At 33.9% G+C, this 18,021-nt stretch overlaps 4 protein-coding genes across 5 annotated transcripts; 3 read left to right on the plus strand and 1 right to left on the minus strand.

The window, feature by feature from the left end:
- Positions 1 to 244: 244 nt before the first annotated feature.
- On the minus strand, positions 245 to 5,647 carry LOC138939441 (sodium-dependent nutrient amino acid transporter 1). Its single transcript, XM_070307227.1, has 9 exons — positions 5,082 to 5,647; positions 4,867 to 4,989; positions 4,448 to 4,703; positions 3,638 to 3,860; positions 3,182 to 3,556; positions 2,489 to 2,855; positions 1,760 to 2,036; positions 1,430 to 1,527; positions 245 to 1,326 (listed from the first exon to the last, which is right to left on the minus strand). The coding sequence occupies exons 1-9, from the start codon at positions 5,115 to 5,117 to the stop codon at positions 1,189 to 1,191; spliced, it is 1,893 nt and encodes a 630-aa protein (XP_070163328.1). The 5' UTR covers positions 5,118 to 5,647; the 3' UTR covers positions 245 to 1,188.
- Positions 5,648 to 7,454: 1,807 nt separating this feature from the next.
- Positions 7,455 to 9,657, plus strand: LOC138939432 (uncharacterized). Its single transcript, XM_070307211.1, has 4 exons — positions 7,455 to 7,523; positions 7,729 to 7,940; positions 8,099 to 8,274; positions 8,748 to 9,657. The coding sequence occupies exons 1-4, from the start codon at positions 7,455 to 7,457 to the stop codon at positions 8,897 to 8,899; spliced, it is 609 nt and encodes a 202-aa protein (XP_070163312.1). The 3' UTR covers positions 8,900 to 9,657.
- Positions 9,658 to 10,371: 714 nt separating this feature from the next.
- Positions 10,372 to 12,164, plus strand: Ift46 (intraflagellar transport 46). Of its 2 annotated transcripts, none has more exons than XM_070306963.1 (4): positions 10,372 to 10,393; positions 10,520 to 10,788; positions 11,084 to 11,275; positions 11,521 to 12,164. In XM_070306963.1, exons 2-4 carry the CDS (start codon positions 10,574 to 10,576, stop codon positions 12,101 to 12,103), a joined length of 990 nt encoding a protein of 329 aa, XP_070163064.1. In that variant the 5' UTR covers positions 10,372 to 10,393; positions 10,520 to 10,573; the 3' UTR covers positions 12,104 to 12,164. The 2 variants fall into 2 exon arrangements, with proteins under 2 accessions (XP_070163064.1, XP_070163063.1); XM_070306962.1 differs by having other exon boundaries at positions 10,375 to 10,393; positions 10,457 to 10,788.
- A 1,174-nt stretch (positions 12,165 to 13,338) lies between these two features.
- Positions 13,339 to 17,431, plus strand: Clc-b (chloride channel protein 7). The gene is made up of 12 exons (XM_070306847.1): positions 13,339 to 13,571; positions 13,655 to 13,774; positions 13,945 to 14,143; positions 14,231 to 14,484; positions 14,544 to 14,721; positions 14,794 to 15,318; positions 15,417 to 15,586; positions 15,676 to 15,855; positions 15,962 to 16,171; positions 16,244 to 16,489; positions 16,554 to 16,634; positions 16,698 to 17,431. The coding sequence occupies exons 1-12, from the start codon at positions 13,419 to 13,421 to the stop codon at positions 16,797 to 16,799; spliced, it is 2,418 nt and encodes an 805-aa protein (XP_070162948.1). The 5' UTR covers positions 13,339 to 13,418; the 3' UTR covers positions 16,800 to 17,431.
- Positions 17,432 to 18,021: the final 590 nt, after the last annotated feature.

Consider the following 18,021-nt stretch of genomic DNA (forward strand, 5'->3'; position numbering starts at 1 on the left):
CAAACGTAAACGACATTAAACTCCCGTTTTCTTTTTATTTTCACCTTTGCAAGATAATGACAAAATACTTTTGATTAATATACAATTACACAATATCAAATTATAATATATGAGTTAGTGTTTATTAAAATAATATAAGTATAATTACATAAATATAAATAAGAGAATAATAAAATAGCAAATTGATTGATATCCTGTTCAATTGACTATATATATATATATATATATATATATATATATATCCGTGCATGTAAAATTTTACATAACGCATTCTGCTGCATAAATTAATTGCGTCATATATCACTACATCTTCATCCCAAGAGTACAAATAAACGAGGAAAATTTTTCTAGATCACAAATAAATTTCAATTATCGAATGCGTGAGAGAGAAATTTTAATATAAGATAAAAACAATATCAAACGGATATTTTTATAACATACATATTTTATTCAGCTAGTTTCCATTTTACGTTATAATAAGCTGGCACAATTTTAAAGGTACATACCGTATGTATATAGAGAAGAACCAAATCAAAGAACAAATTTTATATCTTAAAATTTATAAACTAACGTGTCCACAGATATTACGTAATGTGACCGGTGACTCGTAACTAGGTCCGTGCATAATCGAAACGGAAACATTCTACACAAAATGTATTCGCGTCCAATTGTAATTCAAAAAGGTAAATCAAACAATATGATTCATAGCGGTAATTATATACAATAGTATCGCCGGCATTGTACCGGCGGTCGTATTTTTAATTATTCGTGCGCATACCTTTTGTCTCGTTATATTGTAGTATAGCTCTGCTCTAATTTTCTGGTATTAAGATATTGAAAAATATCTTATCTTGAAAAGTTTCAACTAAAAATGCGCATCTTTGTAAAACCTAATATAATTATGTATGTACGTATATGTGTGTATGTGTGCATAATGTAATAAATAAATAATTTGTAAAACAGATATAATATACATTATATGCAATAATACGTATAAAATAAATGTATGTACACAATGCGCATGAATACACAACACACACACACACACACAGATGTATAAAAAAACAAACAAATTATATTACAATACATTATGTTAGCTGTTAGCTATAATAGACAGCATAAAAGCTTCCAACGTTAAATTATTGTACAAAGAATATGGAACAATAAATAAATAAAATTTAGTTTTTTTTATTTAAAAAACATCTTCATTAGACCGCCTTGAACTCTTAATTTCTTCTCCGTCCTAAACGTTTCCCATTCTCTGTGTATCTTCGGGTTCTTAGGTCCCCATTTACTTTGCGCAGGTCGAAATGCCGTTTTGACAGACTGTAATATGTTTGAGAATTTTAAGGATTAGTTTTCAACCTTTTCTGATATTATGTACTTTGAATGTGTGATATATACAATATGTGTATATTGAGATACCTACTTCCGTAAAAGACAATGATATTCTGTTTGCGACAATTTTTTGGCCGATCCACCACACTATAGGAGATATGCCTATAGCCAACAGAAACCATCCTACTCCTATTTAAAAAATAAAGAGGTAATAAGTTTTTTTTGGCGCATGTCGCTAGCAATAAGACTGATAATGATTTTTAAACCTACTTTAGACACACCTAATTCATAACTCAACAGACAGAATCGTTCTCTGACATTGTATATGCAGTGCGATATAAAAAATATTTGAATAATTAGAATGCACGGGATAGTTTTATTATCCAAAGTGGGTTTAAGATACCGAAAGAGTTTTACTGACCGTAAGCATAATCGGGAAATAACATGCCGTTGTACATAAGCGGCTCGTAAGTTGCGCATGTATAGATCAGTATGACGATCATAAGAAAGGGTGTGATTAAGAACCAACACGCTCGCCAGTAGAAACCTAGTCTCTTATTCAGCATAAATTCCATATCGTCGAGGAAATTCGACAGACCATACACCCAGAAGATAGTTATTATCTCGAGAACGCCGACAATTATTGCCACGAAGGTTCCTCCGTAGTAATCGACCAATGTTATGAACCATTGACCACCCTATGTATACATATAACCCACCGTATATATAATCCACATTTAATATTAAATCTTAACACGAGAGCGTGTCTCAAGTTTATTGAAAATATGTGCGCGTATATCTTTTCTATAAATCTTTCAAAATATTTGAAATTGTTATTCAAACATACAAAAAATTAAACTTAAAAATTTTCTATCATTAAAATATATCCTAGAGCAAAATATTGATTTATTAAAGTAATCTTTTTTTTTTTTTTTTTCCTTATAGCCCATGTAATTAAAATAGATGCAAGCCAAGATGGAAGACCGATTAAATGTATATATTCGACGATTGTGAGCGTCTAAATTGGAATTTTTGCATCGCTCGAATGTAGACTGACGATCGGTACTTGGGATATCGATTAGGTGAATGATATTTATAAAAATGATATACTTGCATCGAGCTAGTATGAATGTTTAATTTAAGAACGTACCGGAGTAATGTAAACGAGGCTGACGACGTAACTGAAAGAGGTGACGAAGAGCAACACTAACCATTGCCTCACTCTGGGTAAATGGTCGCGAAAGACATTAAATACCACGTCGCACAAGGCGACGGCGCTTCCTATACCGAGGACAAATAGCATGACGAAAAACATTACGGCAAACAGCTGCGGCACAAAAGTGAAGCGCGACAGAGCGTCCGGATACGAGATGAAGGCTAATCCGATGCCGCCGCGGACCACCTTGGCGATATCCGTCGTGCCCATCTCGTGAGCCAGATTACCGAGGATACCGAAGATCGTGCAACCGGCCATCAGGCTGGTAAACGTATCCAACGTTGTCACTATCATTACATCTCTGAAATGAAATAAAATATATTGTATATGTATAGAATAAAAAGTGAAAAACGCATTTTAATATCGCCGATCTTTGAAAGCGAACCTTTGAAAAATTGAAGAAACTGGGAAGTGAAAAATACGATTTTGAAAAATAAAATGCAATAATGACGATGACTAGCCGGAAGATAATATATCTCGGACATGTAAATTTATATAAGTAAACAATTTTTTTTTTCAACGCGAGATCTTAAATTATATAAATCAGCTAGATGCTAGAGTGTAATATTTATGATTCGATTTATGATTATGATTAAATCTTATTTTAAGATTAAAGGAATTTTTTACCTGTCCACTCTGTGTCCAAAATTATTGTAGGAGGAATAGTTAATGATCGGGCCGAAGCAAACCGATAACGAAAAGAAACATTGCGTGATAGCGGCGTACCAGACAGTAGGCTTCCACAGAGCGTCCCATTTTGGTGTGACGAAGAAAAGAATGCCGTTAACGGCGCCCTCGAGGGTGATGGCTCTGATCAGCAGAGCCGTCATTACAACGTAAGGGAATAACGCGAGAAAGTAAGCGGCTTTGCCCGTACTCTTCACGCCGCGAAACAGCAACCCAAAGATACAAGCCCAACTAAGAAATAGACATATTGCCAGCTGCCAGGACGGCGCACCGATACCGCTCTCGACGGACTCGTATTCTTGCAATACTATTTTCCTATATGAAAATCGCGTAAAGATTCAGAAAATAAATCAACATTTTTTAAAGGGCTGAGAAAATATTGTTTTACTCTCAAACCTGAAATACAGTTCCGCGGAACTTTGAACGGTGACGTTACGAATCTCGGAGATACTGCTGTTTGAGATAGCATCGATACAGTAATTTCGCCATTCCGTGCGACAAATCGACCACGGCAATTCAGACTGGAAGCTCATTGCCAAGTAATATAAGGTCAATGCCATCAAGGCGCCATAGTATGAAATGACGCAGAACGCGACAAAGGCTTGTGAATATCCTAAACCTGAAAGCACAGATCTCTATGTGTGTTAACATAATCTTAATATTGCAGAAAAAAGAATAAGTTTTAATTGAAAAATTTACAGACAAGTATATATTATCAATAATCAATAAAAACAAGAGCCCGGCCGCGGTACTTGTACTGGCGTGAATAATTCTAATCTTTCTTTAATGCATCAACAATACATATTGTACATTACGTTGCTTCAATTTGAGCCCTTGTAGTTTTTTTTTTAAACTTTACTTTATGCTTTTGACCATTACAAGTCTATTATATTAGAGTAACTTTTGAATGCATAAAAAAGAAATCTCTCTCTTTGACATCTTTTGCAATATTTATTATCTTTATGATATTCTCATCAGTATCTTTGATCACACAATTTTTTTTTTTTTGGAAAGATTTTTTTTAAACTTAAAAAGTTATCTCAATTTTTAATTAAAAAAAAAAAAAAGAAAAAGAAACCCTGTGTTTCGGGATCTCTTATACAAGCGTTAAATTAATCCTATACTACAGGTAAACAAAAGTAAAATTGTTTTTATTTTATTATTGTTTTTATCTTACTTCCATTTTACTAAAATAAATCATCTTACCCTTCATGGCCGGCGTCATGTGCCACGTTTTCGCGCATGATCTGCTGCTAGTAAACTGTCCCAGTAATGCTTCCAAGAGATAAAACGGTTTTCCGACCAGAATCAAGACAATAATGTAAGGTATCAAAAAGACACCACCGCCGTTCTCATACGCGGTGAATGGAAATCTCCACACGTTTCCCAATCCGACAGAAGTGGCTATACAAGCCATTAGAAATTCCAATCTACCTCCCCATTCAGTTCCTTCAGTGACCGCCTGAGACGATTTATGTGTATTATCAATATATAAGAGTAATATATCTTTTTTATCGTCTAAACTTAACGTAAGATACATATACAGATATATATATATATATATATATATATATATATATATATATATATATATATATATATATAGGTGTGTATACGATACGCACTGAATTTTCAGAGTGTTCTTGTTGTTTATCAAGTTGCGTCGCTGTCTTATAATCGGGTGGAATATTTTTATGAGAATCGAAACTGTTCAGTTGAAACGCCTCGTTAGAATATCCACTTTGTCTCTAAAAGATTTGTAATATTTTAGTAAATTTTATAAGAAACGGAGCGGTGTCCGCGCGCGCGAATTTTGTTTTATATATAAAAAACTTCTTACATAAATGCCATCTTCCATCTTTCTCGCCTTTATCATTACAAGTTGCACAAAATGATAAGAAACGCGAGAGGAAATAAGGTTCAATTTTTGAGAAATATTCAAGTCACCGATGATGGAATGCTAATTAACGCGAATGAAGAACTGCCTCCAACCTTTCGACTGATAATTATCAAGCCAGGATTCGGCTGGCAATCACTCTCAGAAGAAAGCACAATTATTTTTTTTTTACAATTTATAATTTACATTTTATTTATAGATATAATGCACCTATTAGACTTTATAAAGTAGCAGATGTTCCGTTATATCACATGATACATTAGCACTCTGCTTAAACGCACAATTATTCACTCGCAATTTTAAATCTGGCGCATTAAATTTTTTTTTTTTTTTTTAATTATTAATTCACGTTTTTTATAAATTTCTATCAAGGAAAATTTTAACGGTCCGTGAAATACAGTCAATAATTAAAATTCGTTGTCTCTTGGCGAAGATAGCGCGATCCGTCTTCCTGGGAAACACTTGGAATAATTTCACTTACGAGAAGATGTTTGCTCGCGAATCCCCGGCCGACGATAAAGATAAAGATACCAATATACGCTCTTGGATTCGCACGATTCGAGGACGAGGTTCTCGAGATCTGTATCGCTCGTTAGTCGCGGATTGGTCAACAAATCCGCGCCAAGTCGGATAAAGCTATCCTTTTTGCCAATTAGATACTAGTTCTCCGGTTTCTGCGCGTCATTTCGATTTTCATATCTTCCTTATGATGTAACGAGCACAATAAATCAGTTTAACATTATATAAATTGTCTTTTAAAAATATCTTCAAGAATCTTTCAATTCTTTCATTATTCAAGGTACTAGCGATTCTTTTATCTTTAGAAATAAAATGAAACCGAGACCCCCGCATAATCATCGAATCATTCAGCTCGCAACGTCAAAGGCCGTAACAAGATAACAAAATTGATTGAATTGGATTATGAATTTCAATCTGAATTTTGCGAGTTTTAATCTGACAAACAGAAAAGGATAAACGTTTCCATCGCTGAAAAATTGGCTTTACTATATCATCTTCATTCTGTGTAGAAATTCGCAAAGTTCGTACATAAGAAATATTCGATTATTAATCGACAATCTTAATCTATTTCCAACATTCGCTGTATCGCTATATATTATATTTTTCGTATTTGTTATCTTCGTAAAAGTTTAAAAGTTGTTTAAAAGAATATTATTGGAATTTTTCTATTTCAAACGAATGTGCGCGATTGTATGCGCGCACGCGAGTACGCGTCCTTTGTGCTAAAATTTACGACGCTAGCACGTTTGTGAGAAATTTGCGAAATCCAATACAATGAGCTCATCCGCAAGATGAGACACGTATTATTTAGAATTTAGACGCTTCATAAATATGATGAATAAATTAATCTGTCGATTAACAGGATGTAGCTCGAGGAAATTTGTTGCGAAAAACTTTGTTTCTTGAAAAGAATCTTTGTTTATTACTTTCACAACATTATCAAGTATAATTCTACTCGTACAAGTATTAAATAATAATATTATATATAAATTTTGTATTTGTATTGAAATTGTGATTATATTTTTTAAATATAACAAAAAAGCGAGGAAATGGTCTTGATGACTGAAGAATCTATATATATATATATATATATATATATATATATATATATAAGGAAAGATATTACTAATATATTTAATTATATTTATATTCTGTCTTCTTTAGTCCAGTGACTAGCGTTATCGCGCAATTGACGGGTACAGATATATGTAATATCTATATCACAATTTGCATAAAAATACGACTCTTACGCCTCCCCTCCCTCCCCCCTTCGTATACCGTCCAAGGTCTATAGGTTACATAGGTGCATAATAATTATGTCCACACCCGCGTAGGTTATGCTAGAGTGAGCAAATAGGATTCCGCCTTATTCCGAATCATATTACATATCGAAGAAACATAAATGCACACAAATATCTTGCACCATTTTTTTTTTTTTTTTTTTTTGTTTAATTATTAACTGATGATTTCGTCAGTACTATACTAACTAAAGTCTATGCTAATGCTGACTAAAAATTAATCAAAGCCAATAATAATATTCTACAATATATGTATATATTATATATGTAATATAAAAATTATTATATAACAATTAAATATATCAAGGATACAATATATATAATATTGCGTGAACAAAAATGCGACTATCGATTCAATTCGCGATAACTTTGTCAGATTTTTCAGTTATGTTTTTCTTGGCACGAAACGACACGACGAAAAATCTAATATACAATTGCAGGAAACACAAAATAAAGGTTTAAATTTGCTTGAGAAGAATCGAAGAAGCGACGATTAACGATGGACAATCTGGGTGACATTTATTATCTAGTACAATTAATTGTTGAGCAAATTTTGTTATTTTTACGAGTACGTTTCTTTTTTATCCTTAACCTGCTCACGAGTGACAACGCGACGAAGCGAGATATTCTTAACGCATTGATTAATATTTATGTCGCATACTTTTCATTATCTCGATCAGTCGGCGAATGTCGCGGCAAGTTATGCCAACTTTTATCTCTTGCTGTATATATTAAGGTACCGACCTTCACTTTTACAACTTTACGTATGATAGGACTTTATTTTCCGCGAACTTACGTGGTTCGCGTCAGCCGAGGAAAATTTTGATAACGCGAATTCGAAGATATTAGGAGTCGCGCCGCAGCATCCAGCCGCCGATTTTTTCGTCCTTTTCACTGTTTGCAGCCTCCTCTTTGCGTTTATGATTCTATCTGCGAATTCCCCCAAGAACGAGGCGTCGGATCACGATATCATTAACATTGAGACGTAAGTTACTCGAAGAGCTATTTAGAAAAGTAATAAAATTTTGATTTTTGTTAAAATAATTTTATTTTTGATAATTTTTTCATTATACGAGAGATTATATAAGAGAGAAATGATAGGGGATTCAATTACAACTTTTTCTACATTCTCTTTAAACTCAGAATTTCCACTTCTTTCGAGAATGATTCTTCGTCACCTCTTTGGTATTCGAAAGCTGCAAACTCGAGCTTAATAAATTACTTCCACGCTTGCAACTCGATCAATCCATCGCGCGACATGGTTCTTAAGGAGCAAAATATCTCGCATCCGGCTTTCTCAAAATGCAGAGGGTCATTGCGTAAGGATTGATCTCTCTCCTTGTAGAAAGCAGATCAATTAATAGCATTATCTACCATTGTACATTTTGAAAGAAAGAAAGAAAGAAGCTGCAAACAGAACATTATTTCTTATGTACGATTTTTGGACTGCGTTTCGATATTCATTACCAATACTGAAAATCTATAGTGTACGCGACATAAAGTATAGATTTTCAGTATATTCAATATATATTGTATATAGCAGTGAATATCGGAACGCAGTCTTGATTTTGGATTGTGTGATACAGGAAAATATATATTCCCTCTCCCTAATTTCTTCATTGGATTTCTTATAAAAATAATACAAGATACAAGAGAAAATTTTACTTTCAATATTCTATTACACAAAAATCTAAAATATTACAAATGTACGATGCGTAGTCATGCGAATATTAAAAATATTTGGTAGAAATCCATTTGATCGCCGAGTTAATCTTTTCTTTCTCTTTTTTAGAATCAAAAACCTCAAATTACAACGTGCCCTCTACCTATTCTCAACATTCTCGAAAGACACAAATGAATCATCCCTCTTCTCAGACGACATCTCGGGAATGGTTGATAAGACGCACCAGAAGTGGTCAAGTCTATGGAAAGTATCCGATGTAACGAGAAAAATTAAAGGGAAGCGATCGCGCGTTTGAAATGAAACGCCGACATCGGTGGCCAAAACAAGGAAATTTGTTTGAAATTTAAAACAATTTATCGCAACCAACTTGAGAAAAGAATATCTTTCTTGCGCGGGAGGAATGTGCGGTCCTGCTCTAATTTTCATAACTATAAAATATTTTTGAGATACTATATTTATATTATAATTACAGTACAGTTTTTGATAATTTTACCTATTTTTCTTATTACAATTTATATCGTCCTTTCATCGGCACGATACGCCTGTGTCCTTCACAGTTGTTTTTTTCTTTCGACATTGTTTTTGGTATTTTTATCAATCTATCCACATCAGTGCCCCGGTGGATATATCTGTACATGGGATTATACATACATATACATATACATACACGTGTTTGCGATCAGCTTATGACAAACGTTAATAAATATTTTATTACGGTTATTGCTTCTTACGCGTTTTTAATGACGATTAACCCTTTCGACGTGTGCGTTATCGGTAGATAACGACACGCGCGAGCTTTAATCGCTCAACAATTTATTGCACTTGTCTGTATCGTCTGTCATAAAATGGAGGCAGTTTTATTATTGCGAACGGTGTCTTTCATTTTGGATTATGTAGGTCATGTCGTGTGTAAAGATTGAATTCGATAAGACGATCGATACGATCGTTGGTGTTAACGATATATAAACAACGCGACAGGAGATCTTTTTCAAAACACAGCTGGAATCTTTTCCTTTTTTCCCGAATCGATATGTATACATCTCACTTGCTTTTACGTAAAAATAAAAAAGATTATACAAAAAAATCAAAAATATATAAATCCCAATAAACATACACAAATATAAAGATATAATATATATTCATTATTTCAAAATACAATATATATAAATGTTAATTGTTTCGATTACGTTACGTTTGCGATTAAATACGATCGGTATGTGGTTAGATTTTTATTTATATCATCTGTGATTATGTAAGAGAGATGTAGCATCTAATTCATCTTCTCTTTTTTTTTTTTTTTTCTTTAGAAACCGCAAGAATTATCATTGATAAAACGAGTAAAATGAATAAATCATTTGGAAACGAGAAAATCCCCATCCAATCGAGATACATCGGAGAGTCCTGTGCACGTGTATAAAATTCGTACATCTATAATACGATGATAGAGACATACGTACATTTTTAAAACATATTTTACACAAACGACTATGTTTGTAAAAAATTAGGACATGTTCCATGTTTCACGTTTTACTTTTACGCATTTTAAGCGTTTGTATTATTCCTGTTATCAATTTATTTATATATTATATATTAATAATTAAATTAAATTATTATTATTATTATTTAATATTAGATATAGATGTGACACGATATGCATGCTTATATTTCTCAGTTAATACCGATCGATAAAACTATGGTAACGTTATGAAAACAAATCCCCTCCAATTGTCAACGGGACACGAGACTCGACACAGGTAATGCCGCGAACAAAGTATTCTTTTCTTCTTTTCGCCATAATTTGGCGATATTGTAAATAGATTGAGATTGAGACAAGACCGAACGATTTGTGCCTTGATCTATCCACGCTCGTCATCATACAGACCCTGAGAGCGATCGTCGAAGGACGCATCGATGGACGTTCTTCGGCGCGGAGCATGGACATCAAGGACAGCAGCGACGAAGAGGACGAGAGAACGCACGATATCCCGGCGTTCGGTAAATTCGACGAGACCATTGTGGTACGCAACGCTGAGGAGATTAAGAGCCCTGTAAGCCACAGACCTCCGAGTTTCAGGAAAACTAGGAAAAGCGATAGCTCGAACACGTTGGAGGATAATTCGCCACGCGGCAGGAAACATGAATTTAGAAGGTAATTGCGCGGTATAAATTGCGTGCGCAAGTTATTGTAATACCGATAATAATAAATTACAGCAAATGTACGGATTACGAGACTTGAATTATCTTTCTACTACGTGACAATTTCATTTTGCATTTAGTGTTTGCGATACTTTTCTTTCTTCGACAAATATATTATACGTATATATATACATATTTGTAGATGAAAAATGTAGATTTACGGTAATATATTTTAAAATTTACACTTACTTAAAAAAAAAAAAAAAAAAAAAAACTTGAAATTGTCGCATATCAAATAAATACAATAGATACTCTAGCAACGAGATCGGTTTCGAGAAATCGTTGGAAATCGGCAGCGATCCCTCAGACAGTGAGGAGAGCGACGATGACGATATACAGGGCACCGATATAGCAAAGCCGATTGATTTGTACGATCCCCAGGAATTCGAGAATCTGGAAGCATCGACGGAGGTTAAAGAATTGTTTCATAATATAATGAGGTAAATACTGGCTATTCGTATCTTATTTATATCCTACTTATTGTTAGTCCTATTATACTCTGCAATGCTTATATGCGCTAAAAATTAATCGTTTGTTTTTCTGGAAAAATAATAATAATAATAATAATAAATAGTAAAAAAATAATATAGAATTAATAAATTAATAAAAAGAGAATTCTTTTTACAAAGAGCCATATATTGTTCTTCTCGATGAAACAAAACTTATCTTATCGATTTGTCATCAGATACACGCCGCAGAAGATCGAGCTGTCATACAAGCTGATACCGTTCATTCCCGATTACATACCGGCGGTCGGCGACATAGACGCCTTCATAAAGGTGCCGAGACCCGATGGTATCGAGGATAAGATCGGTCTGATGGTATTAGACGAGCCCTGTACCGAACAGTCGGATCCTGCGGTGTTGCATCTACAGCTTCGCAGTCATTCGAGAAGCGCCGGAGCGGCTGCCAGGCAGGCAGTCGTCAAAAGGATCGAGGACGCCGAGAGAAATGGCAAGTCGATCGACAAATGGATCGATGACATGAATCAGCTGCACAGGAGCAAGCATCCACCGGCTGTGCAGCTAAACCGAGCGATGCCCGATATCGATGGTTTGATGCAGCAATGGCCATTGCAGGTGGAAGATAAGCTCAACGAGTTGCAATTGGATTTATCGCAACTCGATTGCAATCTGCCACAGTTAGTCGATGTAGTCTGCAATCTTTTGGACATTCCCACGCGAGAGGATGCTAGATTGGAAGCCCTACACACATTGTTTACGTTGTTCCTGGAAGTTAGAAATGTCGAAAGCCGAAATTTTAATTAAAGGAAACCGCTTCTATGTACATTTATATATTGTATTAGATTGTAAATAAACAATATTTTAAGAGTTTTTTTCGTTATGTTTACGTTTCGACTTTAATGTGCATGTATATATATATGTCAGCTGAAAGTTTTTTTTAAATCTGTTCGTGTATGTATCTAAAATAATAGTTGTGAAAATATATTATTATTTTGAAAATATTCTTTTCAAATTAACAGCTTTTACAAAAAATGTAATATATAATTATGCAAAAGTCTGTGCTCGGGCCCTTATACAGTGAACGTAATATCTATCTCTGGATAGGTACATATTATATTGCCGCTTTTATGTTTACTAGGAAAACGGAAGAACGAAACGAATCGGGCAGTGTACGTATGTACATACGTCGTCACATTGCGAAATTGTGATCAACTAGAGACTAGGACTGCGGTCGGGAAGACGCTAGAAATGCTTCGAATTCGTTTGATTGACCAATCAGGACAAAAAGAGTAAAGATTTCTTTATTCCGATTGGTTAATGCGATGCTTCGAAGCGTCTCTAGCGTCTTCCCGACCGCAGCCTAGAGCATAGACATAGTATATCTAGACCGAGTGTTGAGGAGTGGGAATCGAAGTGCACGTAGAAAAGGACATACTCTCTATGCCCCTTGCGTTCTCCTTCGCTCGCACGTAGCATGACGAAAGAGAGCGCTATGCTCTGTGCGAGCGAGAGAAAACGCAAGGAGCACGAAACAGAGTATGTCCTTTTCTTTGTGCATCTTTACCCCCGCTCTTTAAATAAAGGCAAACGCTCGAGTAACTAACGAGAGTAACTAGGGCATAAACTTTTATCGATTCGTAGAGATCGTTCCGACGCGTTTAATGTTCAATTAGAATAGGCATTTAAAGGTATAATTTCGTGCTGCAAAGAGATCACGTGATCGAAATGGATGAATCAGCGGCCACACCGTCGTCACTCATTCGTCCATTTCGATCACGTGACCTCTCTGCTGCACGAGTTTGCAGCACATGAAATTGTACCTTAAAGCCCGTATCAGACTAAACAATCTTGAATCTCAATGTTCAATGCGTAGTCTGATACGGGCTTAAGGCCGAGATTACATTTGTCGTATGACAAACTTTTTAAGCATATTGATTGGCTAATTTCTAGAGACTCTAGAGAATCTTTTTATTTTGCAGCCAATCAATATGCTTAAAAAGTTCGTCGTACGACAAATGTAATAATGGCCTAAGAAATGCGATTGAAAGTAGACGAATAGATCTTTGATTCCTGTTACGTTCTTTCAAAAATTGTCAAAAATTGTCAAAAATTGTCAAAAATGATGAATTCCTCAGCGCAAGGAACCGATACGGAAAATAATAGAGAAGACGGCGATAATCTCGATATATACAACGTTGAGGATAGAGAAAGATTAATCAAGCCGAGAAACAATTTTGCATCATACTCCGAGAATATCGACGTACGATTTCGTGTAAGTCAAGTTTGACAGCTCATTAAAAAAAGAAAGCCGTTTCGAAAAACACATTCATAAAATATTCCATATTATGTCAATAGAGCACTATCGACAATAATATAGCATGCAGCAGCATACAAGCTGTCTCCAATCATTCTAGAAGGTTAAATATTGGGGACATAATTCCAGGAGCAACCAATTTCCTATCAACCAATTACGAAGTAATTGCCTAATCAAATTAAATTAAATCATGCAATGATTGTGAGCTCATATAAAAATGTGCGATTATATATATATATATTCTTTCTCGCATATTCTCTTATATATTATCTTATCTTTTCTCTTGTATATGATAGTGTATTAAATTAATTAATTGTATCTTAATTTTCAGAGCTTAGATTATGATCCGTGTGAAAATTATCTTCTACAAGACGAAGAAAGGAAGAAGGGATATAAATTTGTAGTTAAAAAAAATTTTGCCAGATGGTTCATCTTTCTTTTGATTGGTATCTGTACTGCCCTTATAGCATGCTTTATAGATATATCGATAGAAGAACTATCCAGCTTAAAGTATGGCTGGCTTAAGAAATGTATGTCGTGTATAATATATTTCATTTATGTAATGTATGCTCTATGATATGCTCTAAAATAATGCAGACTTCTTATATCGACGATAGATGTGGATCAATGTGCGATAAGAGGTTGTTTATGGTTACCGTATATAATGTGGCTAGTGCTAAATATAGTACCAGTTTTAATAGGTGCCATCCTAGTATCCTATATTGAGCCTGTTGCTGCAGGGAGTGGTATCCCGCAAATAAAATGTTACTTGAATGGAGTTAAAGTACCACGAGTTGTACGTATTAAAACTTTGGCTGTGAAAACTATTGGCGTTATATGTACCGTAGTCGGAGGTTTAGCAGGAGGCAAGGTAAGGACTCTGCTGTCGCTCTCCGTTTGTTATTTGATATCTCGTGGATTTTCATGCAGGAAGGTCCTATGATTCACTCCGGCGCTATTGTGGCAGCAGGAATTTCTCAAGGTAAAAGTACCACTTTTAGGAAAGATTTGAAAATATTCAAATATTTTAGAGAGGATCATGAGAAACGAGACTTTGTGTCCGGGGGCGCTGCATCCGGAGTATCGGCGGCTTTCGGAGCGCCGATTGGTAAATATTAATAATTAAATTATATATATATATATAAACGCACCCTACAATTGTAGTTTTTTAATTTTCTAGGTGGAGTCTTGTTTAGTATAGAAGAAGGGACTAGTTTTTTCAATCAAAGTCTCACATGGAGAACCTTTTTTGCCAGTATGATTACCACGTTCACTTTAAATGTGGTCTTGAGCACATACCATGGACACTTGGGAGATCTTTCTTACCCAGGTTTATTAAATCTAGGAAAATTTGAATCAATTCCATATCAAATTTATGAGATTCCTCTGTTCATGATAATGGGCACGTTTGGCGGATTACTCGGCGCTCTTTGGAATCATGTCAATTACAAGATCACTTGTTTTCGTTTGCGATTCGTGACGCAAAAGTGGTTAAAAGTAATTGAAGCTCTCCTGGTGGCGATATTAAGCGCGACAATGGGTTTTTTGATGATATACTTTATCAATGATTGTAAACCATTAGGTAATGATCCAACCAAGTTTCCAGTTCAAATGTATTGTGCGGAAGGACAGTACAGTGCCGTCGCCTCTTTATGGTTTCAAACTTCAGAAAGCAGCGTACGATCATTATTTCATGATCCTAAAGGTTAGAATGATAAACATATGATAAACAATAATAATAAATATAATTAAAAGCAATATATATATATATATATATATATATATATATACATGTATTTGTAGGATCTCACAATGACATAACGCTGGCCGTTTTTGTTATTCTATATTTCTTTCTGGCTGCCGCTACTTTCGGTCTATCAATGTCGAGTGGCCTTTTCATCCCTTCTCTGTTAATTGGATCTGCATGGGGTAGATTAATTGGGTCGGCCCTTTCGAGGATTTGCCCAGATTGTGTAAGAAAAAAATCTATAAATTTAAAATCTTGATGTAAAATTTTTAAATACTAGTCGCATTTTGTTATGTATGATTTCATTTTTCATAGGAAGTATTGGATCCTGGTAAATACGCTTTATTAGGTGCTGCTGCACAATTAGGAGGAGTGGTTAGAATGACGATAAGTTTGACCGCGATCTTGATAGAAGCGACACAGGGAATATCTTTCGGTTTACCTGTCATAATAGTTCTTATAATGGCTAAATGGGTTGGTGATTTCTTTAACGAGGCAAGTATACCGCACATGTATACACGTGTATATGTGCGGATGCACATACACGCGCTCTCGCGTACGCAATGTATATTTTTAATAATAAAATATATTCACTTTTTAGGGAATTTATGATATTCATACGCAAATGGCTGGTATCCCGTTACTTCCATGGGAATCGCCACCACTGTCAAATAATATTTATGCAAGTGAGATAATGAGTCATCCAATAGTCGCTCTAAAAACTGTCGAAAACGTAGGACATATCGTCGAACTTTTAAAATGCGTTACATTCAATGGATTTCCTGTGGTCGATCCGCCAAGTAGCGATCAGGTAATATCTTTTAATGCTTTTTCAAGTATCATAGTTTTTTACATTTATTTGTATTACATTATCTTTTTTCAGGCTGAGATCAATTCTTATGGTCGATTTCGAGGTCTGATATTGCGTTCGCAGTTAATAGTACTTTTGAAAAATAGAGTATTTAACGAATACTCGGAAATTTGGGAGAAGTCTTTAAGTATAAAAATGTTTAGAAACGAGTATCCTAGATATCCGACTATCGAGCAAGTCGCCATTACTGATGAAGAAAAAACTTATACGATAGACTTGAGACATTTTATGAATCCTTCCCCTTATACGTTACAACATGTTAGTATTTTTTACATTAAGATATTTCTGCAATCCATGTAACATCACGTGATATTGTTTATAGTCTGCAACACTGCCAAGAACATTCAGACTCTTTAGAGCATTAGGATTACGCCACGTACCAGTGGTAAATGACACAAATGAGGTAAGGTCTATATAATATTTACTGTAAGATTTGCAAATTTATTTGTAATATCTTCTCTGTTAGGTGATTGGTATTATTACGCGAAAAGATGTTGCCAGGTTCAGGATATGGAAACATCAAGGAAGAATGGGGTTGGATGAACTTTTAATCACTAATAAAATTTAATTTTTAATTCTTTTTTATTTTTTTTTTATAGATTTTATAACATTTAAAATTCTCTTTAAGCTCATTGTAACATTTAAATAAATGTAGTTTATCGGGTTGCCTAAATTAAAAAAATTAGGAAAATTTTTTACACATATAATATATACATATATTATATATGTGTAAAAATATATAAAAATGCACAGTTGCATCGCAGGAAATACATAATTTACCAAAGATATATATACATACATACATACGTGGTGTTATAGAGAGTGTCCTACTTTTGATGGGATATCTTGTATGTGGGTGTGTATATATATATTTTTTTTTATTTATATATACATATATACATATAAGATAGATAAATATACATATAAGATAGACAGCCTACAATACTATCCAAGTTGAGTTTCCAAATATTAAAATTTTAATTATTTACAAATAATTCCCACCCAAGCCATGACCAAAGTTTAAAAAAAAGATATACAGGTAGGATGACTAATAATAAGAGAAAATAGTATTCATATGGCGATATATACATGTTAAATAATTTTAATCTTTAGTTTTAGACCACACTATTCTCTTGATAATATATATTATTGACCTTAGATGTATAACCTGAAACAAAGTATTTCATTGTGCGATACAAAATATAATTATTTATTTTTGTTACACTCGTGTGTAATTTTCATTAAACCTCAACTATGCACAATTGATATAGTTTAGTCTATTTAATATTTTATGCAAGTTTATTCATAAATACATATCAATACCGCAAGTCTCAGATCTGTACACTAAACAAGTAAAAACAATATATAAAAATAGATGATGAACTAATATACTTTAATATGCAATTAGTTTCTGAATCACAAAGGAATAGAGAATATCTTCTTTGGCGTATCTTTCTTTTGACACATAAACTATAAACATATATATATAACATATGTATGTACGTATATATACATGCTCGATATAGTGCTCTTATATAGAGGGTAAGACTTTAACAACCGTATTGAGCAGTCTGTCCTACATTGTCAATTTACATACAATTATTTTGAAATTTTTTTAAATCTTGAAAAAAAGTGGAAAAAAAAATTAAAAATTGTATAAATTGTAATTATTTAATTTTTTATTTATTTAGCATACAGATCTATTTCCTATAAAGTATCGTAACATACATTTATTAAAATCATCCTCTTTGTTTATCAACATATTTTTAAAATCTCTTTACACCAAAAAT

The sequence above is a fragment of the Polyergus mexicanus genome, unplaced genomic scaffold (assembly GCF_030449975.1).
Source record: "Polyergus mexicanus isolate NDT 795.1 unplaced genomic scaffold, iyPolMexi1.0 SCAF_14, whole genome shotgun sequence".
Classification (NCBI taxonomy): Eukaryota; Metazoa; Arthropoda; class Insecta; order Hymenoptera; family Formicidae; genus Polyergus; species Polyergus mexicanus.